Below are 13,417 nucleotides of genomic sequence, written 5' to 3'. Positions count from 1 at the left end.
ACCCTGAACACAAAAAGTATCAGCAACAATGAAAACTCCACTACCCAAATCATTACCTTCTCTCCTCACTCATACCTTTTTCATTGGCTTCCCATGCCCTTTCAGATTCATAACAAATACCTTACCAACGTAACCTGAAAGCTCACTTGACCTTTGCTTCTTACCCATGACCAGGGCTGGCGTTTGCAGGGCCCAATTTGGAAACTTATGGCAGGCGCTGATTTCCGCGAACCAGCGAAAACGGAAACAAGCACTGCCGCTCGAGGGTTAAAAAAGGTGCAATTCCCCCCACAAGCACGGGGCCTCCACTAAGCCTTTAAGGTGCAATTCCCCCACAAGCACGGGGCCCCTGCTAAGCGTGGGGCCCAATCCATCCAATCGGTATTTTGCTGGCCCTGCCCATGACCTCTTCTGTTTCAGCTCAAACAGATTCAAATAATTAAAGTTCTCCTGCCCTCCTAAACAACTCATTGTCTTTGTGGCTTCCTACTGTCTTCACACTGATTACGACTTATGGCGACCCTATGAATCAGTGACCTCCAGTAGCATCTGTCATGAACCACCCTGTTCAGATCTTGTAAGTTCAGGTCTGTGGCTTCTTTTATGGAATCAATCCATCTCTTGTTTGGTCTTCCTCTTTTTCCACTCCCTTCTGTTTTTTTCAGCATTATTGTCTTCTCTAATGAATCGTGTCTTCTCATTATGTGACCAAAGTATGATAGCCTCAGTTTCCTCATTTTAGCTTCTAGTGATAGTTCTGGTTTAATTTGTTCTAACACCCAATTAGTTGTCTTTTTCGCATTAACCAAAATGGAGACAATAGTCAAGAAATCAGAAGAAGGCTAATACTATGAGAGAACTAGAAAAGGTCCTCAAATGCAAAGATGTATCACTGAACACTAAAGTCAGGATCATTCAGACCATGGTATTCCTGATCTCTATGTATGGATGTGAAAGTTGGACAGTGAAAAAAGCGGATAAGAGAAAAATCAACTCATTTGAAATGTGGTGTTGGAGGAGAGATTTGCACATAGTATGGACCGCAAAAAAGACGACGAAGATGGCGGCAGCGGCTTCAGCCCCTTACGGAAACCTCAGCCGCCATCTTGATTGATGGCAACCCTGCAATGCAGTGTGCGCAGCTGCAAAAAACAGCAGAGAAAGGTAGGTGAAGCGGGGTGGTGGTGGCAGGCGGCTCAGAAGCTCCTGTCCTGCGGTCCACGGTGCAGCTCCTGCCGCGGTTCATGGAAGGGGAGTGGAGGGGCCCAGGTCAGGCTGATGCCCAAGGGCCTCGGCATGCCTGGAGCCAGGCCTGGAGGGAGTGAAACCTTTATTTTAGATCCTTCCCTGTGATTTGCTCCTCATGTTTAGTCACTCATGGTGCCTCTCCTTGAATAGTACAGCAAAATTTCTGCTGTTCCACTCCATCTCCTCATTTGGTTCATGCTCAATTCATCCCCTACATGGACTCCCCTGTGGCCTTCTCCTTGCTAGACTTCCGCAATATTCCAATCTATCCAAACCTCAGCTGCCAAAACCATTAACTTCTCCCATCACTCACCCCTTCTCAACCTCTTCACTGGCTTTATTTGCTTTTTCACCTCCAGCACAAATACCTTGTCCTTCACATTAAAGTTCTCCCCCCTCCTCCCCGTTTCCTTGTCAACCTCCACTGATCAAAGTCCATCTGCTTCTTTAAAGAGGAATTCTCTTTGCTACTCCCAAAGAGTCTAGTCCCTGAATGTCTAGTCTAGTGGGAAGCTGCTGGGGGTGGGGTCTACATTCCAGCAGTGGGTGGAGCCAGATCCACACCCTATCACCTATCATTAACGCCCATCCACAATTCACCACACCACACACAAACACACACATTCTATTTCACATAGAAACAGAAATGTATGTTACATATTTAGTCACTTGGGGAAATTTACCTTCAGCTGCTTCATTATTATTTTTTTATAATGTTTAAACAGATACATTTCTTTGTTTATTGGATTATATTTATAGCTTTCCAGAAATAAGCTTAAAGTGGCATGCATTGCATATGGCTTTGTGCATCTTATCCTTGTAACATCCCTATGTGATAGGTTAAAATGAGTGTGTGGCAGGTTTCACACGTGGGGCTGATTGCGTTAGTTTAACAGATTAAAAAGGTAGCGCTTCTGTCCCGATTTCTAAAATCCCTTCCACACTGCAGTACCTGTTGCATTAAGGAACAGCAGTTTTTGCAGCCGATATACCGGCATTTTGCGCAACTGTCTTTCACACAGCTTGTTTTCTTCCCTCATCCATGCGCACTGTTCCCCACTGTGTAGGAGGTCTAAGATCTCATCCCATTGCCATGCCAGCCCTCTTCCTTTAGGATCTGACTTTTAAAATTGTTTTAGTTGTATCAAGACAGGGGTATGTGTGGGAAATGCTGCTGCTATCTGCACCGATGCCGGAATACCGGTACAACGTTTGTCAGGCAAAAAACAAAACAAAACCCTAGTGACTAAAAGGCGGGAATGCACAGCATGCTGGGATGCCTGTCATGTGAGTGGCTGAAGCTAGTGAAAAAGTCCTGTGATCTTCTGGCTTCCCAGCCTTGCTAACAGATTATTTCTGGTATCATTTATCATGAAAATTTGCACTAAACTTCCACTGCATTCCACTAAAATTCTGGAGCTAGCTTCTGCGTTGTGTGAAAGTTCAAATATAATGCGCAAATTACCAGGTAGGAAATTGTCAGAATAACAGAATAAAGTGCAGTGTGAAAGCAGCATGTGACTGGCTCAAGGTCACTCTTTGAGCTTCATGGCAAAGTGGAGATGGGAACCCAGCTTCTTCCGCTCCAAGTTCAACACTCTAACCACTACACCATACTGCCATCTCTAAAGCTTCATCCTGACAGTTACATCTAGGGTATTCTGTAGGGGAGTAGCAGATGCACCTCTGTGCCAATAAAAGGCAGATCATATCACAAGTTGCAACCAAAATGTCAGCAAAAGAAACTTTTGAAACGTGTGAAGAATTTCAACAAGCCAAAAGAGAGTCCAAGAGGTTCCCTCAAAGGGCTTTTTCATGTCCTCAGAGGGTTTCTTCATGCAGTTCAGAACAAGGTTGGTGGCTCTCCAAGTTTTATTTTATTATTTAAAGGGAGTAAAAATATATTCAACGAGGCATGTGCATTTTTTTTTGACAAGCTGTTTGGAAAGGATTTTTTTTCAATCATTGAATGCTTAATTACTTTCCCCATGACATGCATCCTGTGTCAACTGCTTCTGTAACTGTCTTCAGCCACAGGAAACACCCAAATCTCATCTGTACATGTCAAAGATAGTTCTGATGATAGATCACATTCCCAGTACATTATTATACAGATACTAATATCAAGTTGAACCTTCCCATATTCGGGCTCATGTGGCCAAAACCCTACCTCCCTTGCACAAGACAGAAGTGTTAGCAGATTTGGGGTATTTCAGACATCAAAACCCCTAAACAACCCCATTATAATTTAGCTCCATGGAACACTGAATGACTAAGAGGGGGAAAAAACCTTATTAAATACTGTAGGTGGGAGAGGGAATAGAATGGAGTTGCTGAAATAAAGTATAGACAAGCACAGACTCATACATGCATACAGTAGAAATACCATCCCATCATGGTGTACTCTATTAAAATTGATGGATATGTCTAACAGGCTTATTAATTTTAATGAGTCTATTATATGGATGAAAAATGCTGTCAGTTTTGGTTCTCTCAGTTCCTCACTTTTCTAGTCTTCAATTCAGCTCTCCACATTTGTGCAGCAATTTGTGAATTTTTGTTTAAAAAAAATTCCCATGAAAATTCTCCAGCATTTTAGTGAGAATTTCTCCTAGTAAACACATTTTGTAGGCAGTTTTGACTAATGTACACATTTTTGCAAGCAATTTCTCATCATGTAATGCATTTTTGTATGTTATGTACACTCATATATTCACTCTGTATGCACACTTCCCCTGGCATATGTGTTTTTGTAAACACTGGTTGGCAAACTGCACTGCAAAATTTGAATAAGCGCAAATGTTGAAGGATTGCTGTGTTTCAATTCTCATATAATTTCAGAAAGTGTGAATTTGATCAATTCAGCTTGAAATGTGAACTGAAATGAATTTCTCAACCATTTCTAGTCTACTGTGAGTAGGAATTAGTTGAATACAACCCTTAACCTGTCTGAGTCACCTCCTGGTTCAGACTGAGAATTTATTTTCAAATATCCCCAAGGATAAAATAACAGTAGATGAAACCAAAGAAATTATGTAGCTGGCCTTGGGCACAAATGTATCCCTGACCTCCTCCCCAAAATACCAGGTCATCCCCACACACCTGTTACAATTGGCCCAAAGGGGATGAATGGTTTAAGGTCCCAGTCTGACAGCTGAATCCACTCTCCCACCCTGGCTTACATCCTTCCCCAGCAGGCCCAACAGAAAGCCAATCCAATCTTTATTGATACAGTCATAGACCAAAAGACATTTATAAATAAAACTACATACATTTATAACAAAAGGTTACAAAGTTGCAGTCATGTTAAAACAGTAAAACAATAGAACAACAAGAAAAACAGTTACAGTAGGGTGGCGGAAGCTTCTGAAGGGATAGATGCCTTCCGAATTGATTGAATCGCGAAAATGTATTTAGCAACTGGCAAGATAGTATCCTTATTAGCCGCTGACAAAAGATGGAAAAGTAAACAGTTAAGCGGTTTGTAGGGGTATTTATTTATGATGGGGGTTATGAATTTGGAGCGAATATCATATAGGGCGCACTCAAAGACGACATGAGAGTTTCTATGGCGCTGACACCACAAAGGCATAATCGGTTTGCATACGGGATACGTTTAAATCTCCCTTCAAGTAAGGCAGAGATAAGACAGTTAAATCTAGCCTTTGTAAAGGCTAGACGATATTTGGGGATCGTAAGAGTTTCCAGATAAGGGGCACTGAGCATAGGCGCAAAGCTCAGACCAAACTGAATAGGAGAACAGGTCGAGGTGGCTGCAATTATGGAGCGTTGGAAGTCCATATCGCTAATACGAGTCCGGATAGAATGTTTAACTGTCTCTGGAGCGAGGGACATCAGATGTTCAATTGAGAGGCCAATACTTGCAAGGTAATTTGTAAACGTTGGGGCCCATTTCGAGGTAAAAGAGTCTTCCCAGAGTAAAGGGAGATAGCCAGTAGATTTTTCATAAGACATTTTAAACCAGAAATTTTAAACAGAAAGCTAATTGCTCTGTTAAGGTATAAGTCCTGTTAGAGTGACACTCTATGGAACATGCCTTGCTTCCTGAATGTGCACTAACCAGAATCATAGAACAATAAGGTACCTTGAAGATCACCTAGTCCAACCCCCTACTCAAGGCTGACATTCTATGCATACGCTAGAATCAATAAAGCACAATGAACAGAAATCAACAAGGCAATGCTACCCAAAATTATGCACACCAGCCTCATAGGAACTAGAATGTCTCATCAAAACTAGAATGATGAAGCTAGAAGTGATTATAACTGAGTTTCAACAGAAGTATTTACTTTTATTTTATTTTTTTATTTATTATTTCAATTTATATACCGCCCTTAGCAGAATAGCTCTCAGGGCGGTGAACAAACAAGATAAAATACAATATATCATAATAAAAATCATAAAAACATATACAAACAAACAACAAAAAAAGACTACAAAAACACAATACGACAAAAATTAAAAATACGGATTAAAAGATTAAAATGGTTAAGAAAATTAAAATGCCTGGGAGCATAAAAAGGTCTTTACCTGGTGCCGAAAAGATAAAAGTGTAGGCGCTAGGCGTACCTCTTCGGGGAGGCTGTTCCACAACTCAGGGGCCACCACAGAAAAGGCCCTAGATCTAGTAACCACCCTCCGGGCTTCCCGATGGGTTGGTACCCGGAGGAGGGCCTTAGATTCTGAACGAAGTGAATGGGTAGGTTCGTATCGAGAGAGGCGTTCCACAAGGTATTGAGGTCCCACGCCGTGTAAGGCTTTATAGGTAAGAACCAGCACCTTGAATCTTGCCCGGAAGCAAATAGGAAGCCAGTGCAGACGCGCCAAGACAGGTGTTATATGCGAAGACCGACTGGTCCTCGTCAGTAGTCTGGCAGCTGCGTTCTGCACCAGCTGAAGCTTCCGAATTGTCTTCAGGGGCAGCCCTACGTAGAGCGCATTACAGTAATCCAATCTTGAAGTTACCAGAGCGTGAACAACGGAGGCGAGGTCGTCCCTGTCCAGATAGGGGCGTAGTTGGGCTACCAGACGAAGATGGTAAAACGCATTCCGTGCCACCGAGGCCACTTGGGCCTCGAGAGACAGGGAAGAGTCGAGAAGAACCCCCAAACTACGTACCTGTTCATCCAGAACAGGGTTAACATCCACCATCTGAGCAGGGAAGGCATTCACCAACAATGTCTCGGTCTTGTCTGGATTGAGTCTCAGTTTATTAGCTCTCATCCAGTCCAGCAGGCAACGGTTCAGCACATCAACAGACTCACCTGAAGAAGATGAAAAGGAGAAATAGAGCTGCGTGTCATCAGCATACTGATGGCAACGCACTCCAAAACTCCTGATGACTGCACCCAGCGGCTGGATGTAGATGTTGAAAAGCATGGGGGACAAAACCGACCCCTGAGGGACTCCGCAATGGAGAGTCCATGGTGTCGAGTGATGTTCCCCAAGCACTACCTTCTGGTGACGATCCGCGAAGTAGGAGCGGAACCACTGCCAAGCAGTGCCCCCGACACCCAACTCCGCGAGTCTCCTCAGAAGGATACCATGGTCGATGGTATCAAACGCCGCTGAGAGATCAAGGAGAATCAACAGAGTCACACTCCCCCTGTCCCTCTCCCGACACAGGTCATCATACAGGGCGACCAAGGCTGTTTTGGTGCCAAAACCGGGCCTGAAACCGGATTGAAACGGATCTAGACAATCAGTTTCATCCAAGAGCGCCTGGAGTTGGCTGGCAACCACCCGCTCCAAAACCTTGCCCAGAAAAGGGACATTCGCCACCGGTCTATAGTTGTTTAAATTATCTGGGTCCAAGGAGGGTTTCTTTAAAAGAGGTCTCACTACTGCCTCCTTGAGGCTACCAGGGACCACTCCCTCCCTCAAGGAGGCATTAACCACCTCCTTGGCCCAACCGGTGGTTCCAGCCCTGCCAGCTTTCACTAGCCAAGATGGGCAAGGATCCAGAACAGACGTGGTCGCCCGAACCATTCCAAGCACCTTGTCCACTTCCTCGAGCTGCACCGACTGAAACTCATCCAATGAAGAAAGACAAGGCCGTGCTCCGGACACTTCAATGGATTCATCTGTCACAACATCAGAGTCAAGGTCCCTGCGGATACATGCAATCTTATCTTGAAAGTGTCCAGCAATTTCATTACAGCTGGTCTCAGATGTTTCCATAGTATCGTGGGGGCCAGAGTGTAACGACTTTAAAAAGCTCCGCTGGGCGGCTTAAAGATGATCTAATAGAGGCAGCAAAATAGAGCTTCTTTGCTGTCCTTACCGCTTTTGTATACAACTTATTGGTGGCACTTACCAAGGCATGATTGTATCCACTGGGAGTTTTCCTCCATCTGCACTCCAGCCTCCTCCTCTCATGTTTCATCGCTCTCAGCTCCGGGGTATACCACGGAGCTGTATGAGCTCTACACCGGAGGGGGCGCGTGGGAGCGATCATGTCAATAGCCCGGGTCATTTCTGTATTCCACAGTGCGACCAGGGCCTCGACAGGAGCACCAGTCCTATCAGCCGGAAAATCTCCCAGAGCCCTCTGAAAACCTACAGGATCCATCCGGCTCTGGGAGCGGATCAACTTAATAGATCCTCCACCTTTGCAGAGGGAAAGAGCCGCTGTAAGTCTAAATCTCAGCAACCGGTGATCTGTCCATGACAATCGGGTAGATGAAAAACACCCCACCATCAGATCACCATCTCCATGTCCACTACTTCCACTGTAGAGTTTTCATCTTCTTTGAAAATGTTCTGGAGTATGGCTTTCATGCTCTTCCTGGGCCTGCCTCTCTTCTGTCTCCCGACCAGGAAATAGATCAAAGGGTTAACACTGCTATTCAGACAGGCATATAAGTCGCTATAAAATAGGATATAGGGAGGTTCTGAATGAAAAACAAAAACAGTGATGAATAAGGCATTCAGTGGAAAAGAAAAGATGATGAAAAAGAAGAGAGTAAGCAAGATGGCTATGAGAAGCTTTCCCTTCTTCTGCTGTTGTGATTTAAAGCAGACTTTGATGAACAGGATCAGAGTGGAAGTAGTCATGAGTGGGAGGCACAGGAAGCCGTTCACAACTAACTGGAGGAATATTATCTCATCAGTTTCTAGCTTAGCCAGGAAGAGAGTGAAGTGAATTCCAGGGAGAAGGAAAGAAAGTCCCCATATTAAGGCACACACAGTGGTGGATAAAAGTGGTGGCCTGTGGCATCGATGCCAAAGTGGGAAGAGGACAGACACACACCTGCTGATGCTGATGGCTGTCAGTAGAAACTGACCAGTGTTATACATGAATACAAAGATGTCTAAAAGTATGACAGATAGAAGGGGAATGTAGAAGTACCCCCCCATGACCTGAATTCCTCTAATAAAGGTAGTTGTGAGCAAACCAAAGTCAGCAATGGCGAGGTTCAGGATGTAAGTGGTGAAAGAATTCCTTTTAATGCAGAAGCCAAGCAGCCAGATGACCGTCCCATTCCCCCAAAGCCCCAAAATGCAAATTATAATTGTGAAGATAGTGTGTGTTTCCAAAGCGTAATCCAGTTCTGGATCATCATTACTGTGGCTGTTGTTGGAGGACAGAGTTTCATTGTATGCTCTGTAATATTCCTTTCCAGCGTCCAAAGGGGACAAGGAAGTTGGACTGACATTGGCCATGGTGCTCAGGCTTTGCTGTTCTGCTTCTTCTGGTGTAGATACTCCTGCTGGAAGCAAAGAGAGAAAGGTGGAATTAGCCTTTTGCTAATGCTGCTGAACAAATAAAGATGAAGCTGACGCTTTTCAGCCTAGTCTTTCTTGTCTTTTATCTGTTTGAGAGTTGAGTGTTAAAGGTGATATGGCTCTTAGTGTTCCGCCTCCAATTAAAAGGACAGTTGGGGATTTCAGACACGCAGAGTGTTGTGTGACATTTTGAAGAGAACGTCTGTGAAACCAGCTTCGACAGAACACCCATAAAGAAGACTTGAGACTAATCAAACGGTGTAAATGGTTATACTTATTGAATATAGCAAATTAGAAGATCTGCAACAACAACAACAACCAGACAGATTAACCAAATTAAACCAAGTCCTGGCAGGAGAGGCAATGTAATATGGAAGGACTAAATCTCTTCTCTCTCTTGGGCATGTTTACAGCTGCAGTCTGTGGCCACACAGCTAAGGACTGAAAGTAATTCTCCCTCCTTGCTATGTGAACCTTGGGTATGTGAACCTGACCCACCCTGGCCCCATTGACCATTGTTCCTCAAACCTAATGATACCTCAGGTGTTACCAAACCAGTTCTTAGCATTGCCATCACCTGCCTGATGGACCAAATCAACACATAATGTCACTCCAAGAGCCAATTTTGAATTGCCCTACAGCGGCCTTTCCCAACCTTTGGGTCCCCAGATGTTGCTGGACTACAATTCCCATAATTCCTAACCATTGGCCATACAGGCTGGGGCTTATGGGAGTTGTAGTCCAGCAACATCTGGGGACCCAAAGGTTGGGAAAGGCTGCCCTACAGTGTGAAGTAGACAAAAAAGATGAGTCCCAAAGGCCAATCAGGACTCCCCCCAAAATTCATACTCAGTTTCAAAAGAGTGACTAGCAAAGGCCACTTTTGGGGGGAGAGAGAGTGGGGAGGGAGGCACTGAATGAAGAAAGGATTTGGGCAGAGCTGGCTTAAAGCCTGGCATCTGCCCTTTACCCATTGGGCAGTATACTCCCTGGGAAACATAGCAACCCCTCCCTTGGGAGAATCCCCTTGAGGCTTCTTCTGGGGAATGTGTGTCTGTGTGTCAAATTCACCTTCACTTGAAAGTGGGGAGCAGCATTCTTTCTAAACCATGAGAGCTAACCATTAGTTCTCATGCCCTACTCATCCTACAAAGAAGCATAAGTATACGCAATTGAAATAACACCGACTTCCTGTGTTCCTTGCTTCTCCTTTCTTGAATTTTAGATTGTAAGTTCCTTGGGGCACAAAATTGCCTCTTGAACTCTGAAACAAACAAACATACAAACAAAAAGGTCCTATTCTACCTTCTCTAAATTATTTTGATCTACTTTTTTATACATTCCCGAAGAGACAACACAGAACTAAATTTTCTATAGGAGAAAAGGGTGCATTTTTAGCACAGCTGGAAGGAGCCTTACCACAGGGCTGCTCAAATATTTCCTCTCCCTTCTCTGTCCCCACAGACCAGAGCTGATATTTATGTATGTATGTATTTATTCATTCTATCTATATTCCATTTCTTCTCGACAGAGCTCAAGGTGGTGTACACGGTTCTGTCCCTCCTCGTTTAATGGCCCTGTGAGGTAGGTTAAGCTGAGAGGCAGTGACTGGCCCAAAGTCACCCAGTGAGCTTCATGGCAGAGTGGGGATTCGAACCCTGATCTCACAGGCCCCAGTCCAGCACTTTGACTACTACACCACACTGTTTCTCTGAGGGCAGTTGTGCCTTGGGAGGATGCAACAACATTCCTGTGTGGCATCTTTAAGAATCTTAAAGTTGACTTAGGGGGTCATCTAGTGGATCTGGTCCCAGGGTGGCTTGCATTTCAAGATTTCGGCAGAGAGTGGCTCCACTCCAGAGTTCCAATTGTGAGTGCAGCTGGTCCAAGCAGGGCTTACATTTGGTATCAAGTTTTAACAGGTGCCAAATGCAAGCACCCCTGGCAGAGGAATACCTGGGATTGCACTCTAAGGCTCCCGATTTGTTCCTTTGCCACTGTGGATTTATTTGCCCAGGGACATCATGTATCATTGGGTGTGGGGCAGGAGGGAATGGAGAAAAATGGTCCCACAGATGAAAATAAGACCTTGCCCAGAAAAATTGACCTGTGGACTGGAGGTTCCCCACACTGGTTCTTATCGCTGCTGCTGCTCAGTATAGTCTGTGGGACAAGAAGGTGCAACAGAAATGGAAACACAGAAAAAGATGGAGAAAGTGACAAAATGAAAAGAACAGGTACAGTGAGAGAGGGACACAGAACTGGAAAGAAGACTGCTGGAGGTATCAATTGTATTGCAAATGAGGGACAGATATGGCAACAGACAATAACAAAGGCATATCTCATATTTGCTTTGATTTAACGGGGTGGGTGAGTGGTCCCACTAACTGGAGCAAAAGTTGCTGAGTCAGGTTCAGACTTATGGAACTGAACACAGGAAAGTTAGGTCTCTTCAATTCACTTGAAACTCATGCATTCATGAGTGCAACAGAAGAGAGCAGAGTTGCAGCAGCAAGTTCTGTCTCTGGCCTCCACACATTCAGCATGCCTACTGAAATCAGTGAACTTGAATTAGCTGTGACTAAATTAAGTCCATTGATTTCAAAGGGTCTTCTTGAATATGACTTAGTTGGTACTACCCTCTTTATGGGCAATTCTCCACATATTTCCTAAATGCATACAGAGTCCTAGTGAGTCTGACCAATGCTTGCTAGCCTGACTAGCAATGAGCACCCAAGAGCTCAAACAGGGTCTTTCCCATTCCTTTCACCCGGTATCCTTTTAATGGGTGCATACCTCTGCTACTCGGCTATGGCTCTTGCAAATGAATTCTTCAACTTGAGATGTTCACATACCTGTGAGAAATGGTGTCTCAGATATCATGAGAAGGAGACAGCAAGAGGAAGATTATCCCATGTTGGGATAAGTAGGCAATCAGAAGATGTACAGAAATAAAAGCAACTCCCAAATATTCCTGAGGGTAAATTCAACGTCTCATCCAGCTCATTGCAAGACACGAAGGAGTCTTCATCTGTGTTTAATCAGTTTGCCAACATCATGTGACAAGAAGGAAATGTTTTTCATTGGTCATCAAGATAACCATTTGCAAAAGAGGGGATCCTTTCCATCTCAGTCTTTATGTCTTAGAAAGGCACTCTTGAGAAAAGTTGGTTTGGGGAGAATGGAAAAACCATCAACAACTGTGACTTTATCAAATGAAATGCTCCTATTGATCAGATTCATATCCTGCTTTTAAATTCCCATGCTCAGCCAAGTTATCATGGACATATACTGCAAACACACAAACATATACAAGATTGTAGCCAATGTAAGGGACATGACAAGTTGTAGAGTGGCCACCCCTCTGCTGCCAGCAGTAGATGATATAATCAGTTGTCATAATCCTAGAATTCAGAGCCATCCAGTGAAGCTGAATGTTGGAAGTTTCAGGAGAGACAAAAGGAGGTGCTTCTTCTAACACAGTAGATTGTTATACTAGGGAATTTCCTCCTGCAAGATGTTCTGATGGCTACCAACTTGGATGGTTTTAAATGAGAATTAGATTAATTCATGGAGAATAAGCCTATTAATGGCTCATAATAGGCATGTTCTACTTACACTGTTCATAGAATCATAGAACAGTAGAGTTGGAAGGGGCCTATAAGGCCATCGAGTCCAACCCCCTTCCCGATGCAGGAATCCAACTTAAAGCATAGCCGACAGGTGGCTGTCCAGCTAACTCATGAATGCTTACAGTGTTGGAGAGCCCACCACCTCCCTAGGTCATTGGTTCCATTGTCATACCACTCTAACAGTTAGGAAGTTTTTTCTGGTTTCAGCTGAAATCTGGCTTCCTGTAACTTGAGCCCATTATTCCGTACCCTGCACTCTGAGACGATCGAGAAGAGATCCCGGCTCTCCTCTGTGTGGCAACCTTTCAAGTATGGAAGAGTGCTATCATATCTCCCCCTAGTCTTCTCTTCTCATGGGTAAATATGGCCAGTTCTTTCAGTCTCTCTTCATAGGGCTTTGTTTCCAGTCTCCTGATCATCCTGGTTGCTCTCCTCTGACCTGTTCCAGTTTGTCTGCATCCTTCTTAAAGTGTGGTGTCCAGAGCTGGGTACAGTACTCAGGATGAGGCCTAACCAGTGCCATAGCGAGGACTAGTACTTCACACAGTTTGGAAACTATACTTGTGTTAAGTCAGCCTAAAATAGCATTTGCCTTTTTTGCAACCACATCACACTGTTGGTTAATTTCAGCTCATGGTCAACAACAATCCCAAGATCCTTCTCGTATTGTTCAGCCAAGTATTTCCCATCTTATAACTGTGCATTTAGTTTCTTTTTCCTAGGTGTAGAACTTTGCACTTAACCCTGTTGAATTTCATTCTGTTGTTTTCAGCCCAATGCTCCAGCCT

At 44.2% G+C, this 13,417-nt stretch overlaps 1 protein-coding gene across 2 annotated transcripts; it reads right to left on the bottom strand.

Annotated features, from left to right (window-relative positions):
• Positions 1-7,435: 7,435 nt before the first annotated feature.
• Positions 7,436-11,983, bottom strand: LOC133376219 (mas-related G-protein coupled receptor member H-like). 2 transcript variants are annotated; one of them, XM_061607888.1, is made up of 2 exons: positions 11,853-11,983; positions 7,436-8,981 (listed from the first exon to the last, which is right to left on the bottom strand). In XM_061607888.1, exons 1-2 carry the CDS (start codon positions 11,878-11,880, stop codon positions 7,969-7,971), a joined length of 1,041 nt encoding a protein of 346 aa, XP_061463872.1. In that variant the 5' UTR covers positions 11,881-11,983; the 3' UTR covers positions 7,436-7,968. The 2 variants fall into 2 exon arrangements, with proteins under 2 accessions (XP_061463872.1, XP_061463883.1); XM_061607899.1 differs by having other exon boundaries at positions 7,436-8,978.
• Positions 11,984-13,417: the final 1,434 nt, after the last annotated feature.

This window comes from Rhineura floridana, chromosome 1 (genome assembly GCF_030035675.1).
Source record: "Rhineura floridana isolate rRhiFlo1 chromosome 1, rRhiFlo1.hap2, whole genome shotgun sequence".
In the NCBI taxonomy this organism is placed as follows: Eukaryota; Metazoa; Chordata; class Lepidosauria; order Squamata; family Rhineuridae; genus Rhineura; species Rhineura floridana.
This window is presented reverse-complemented; position numbering and strand designations above follow the sequence as displayed.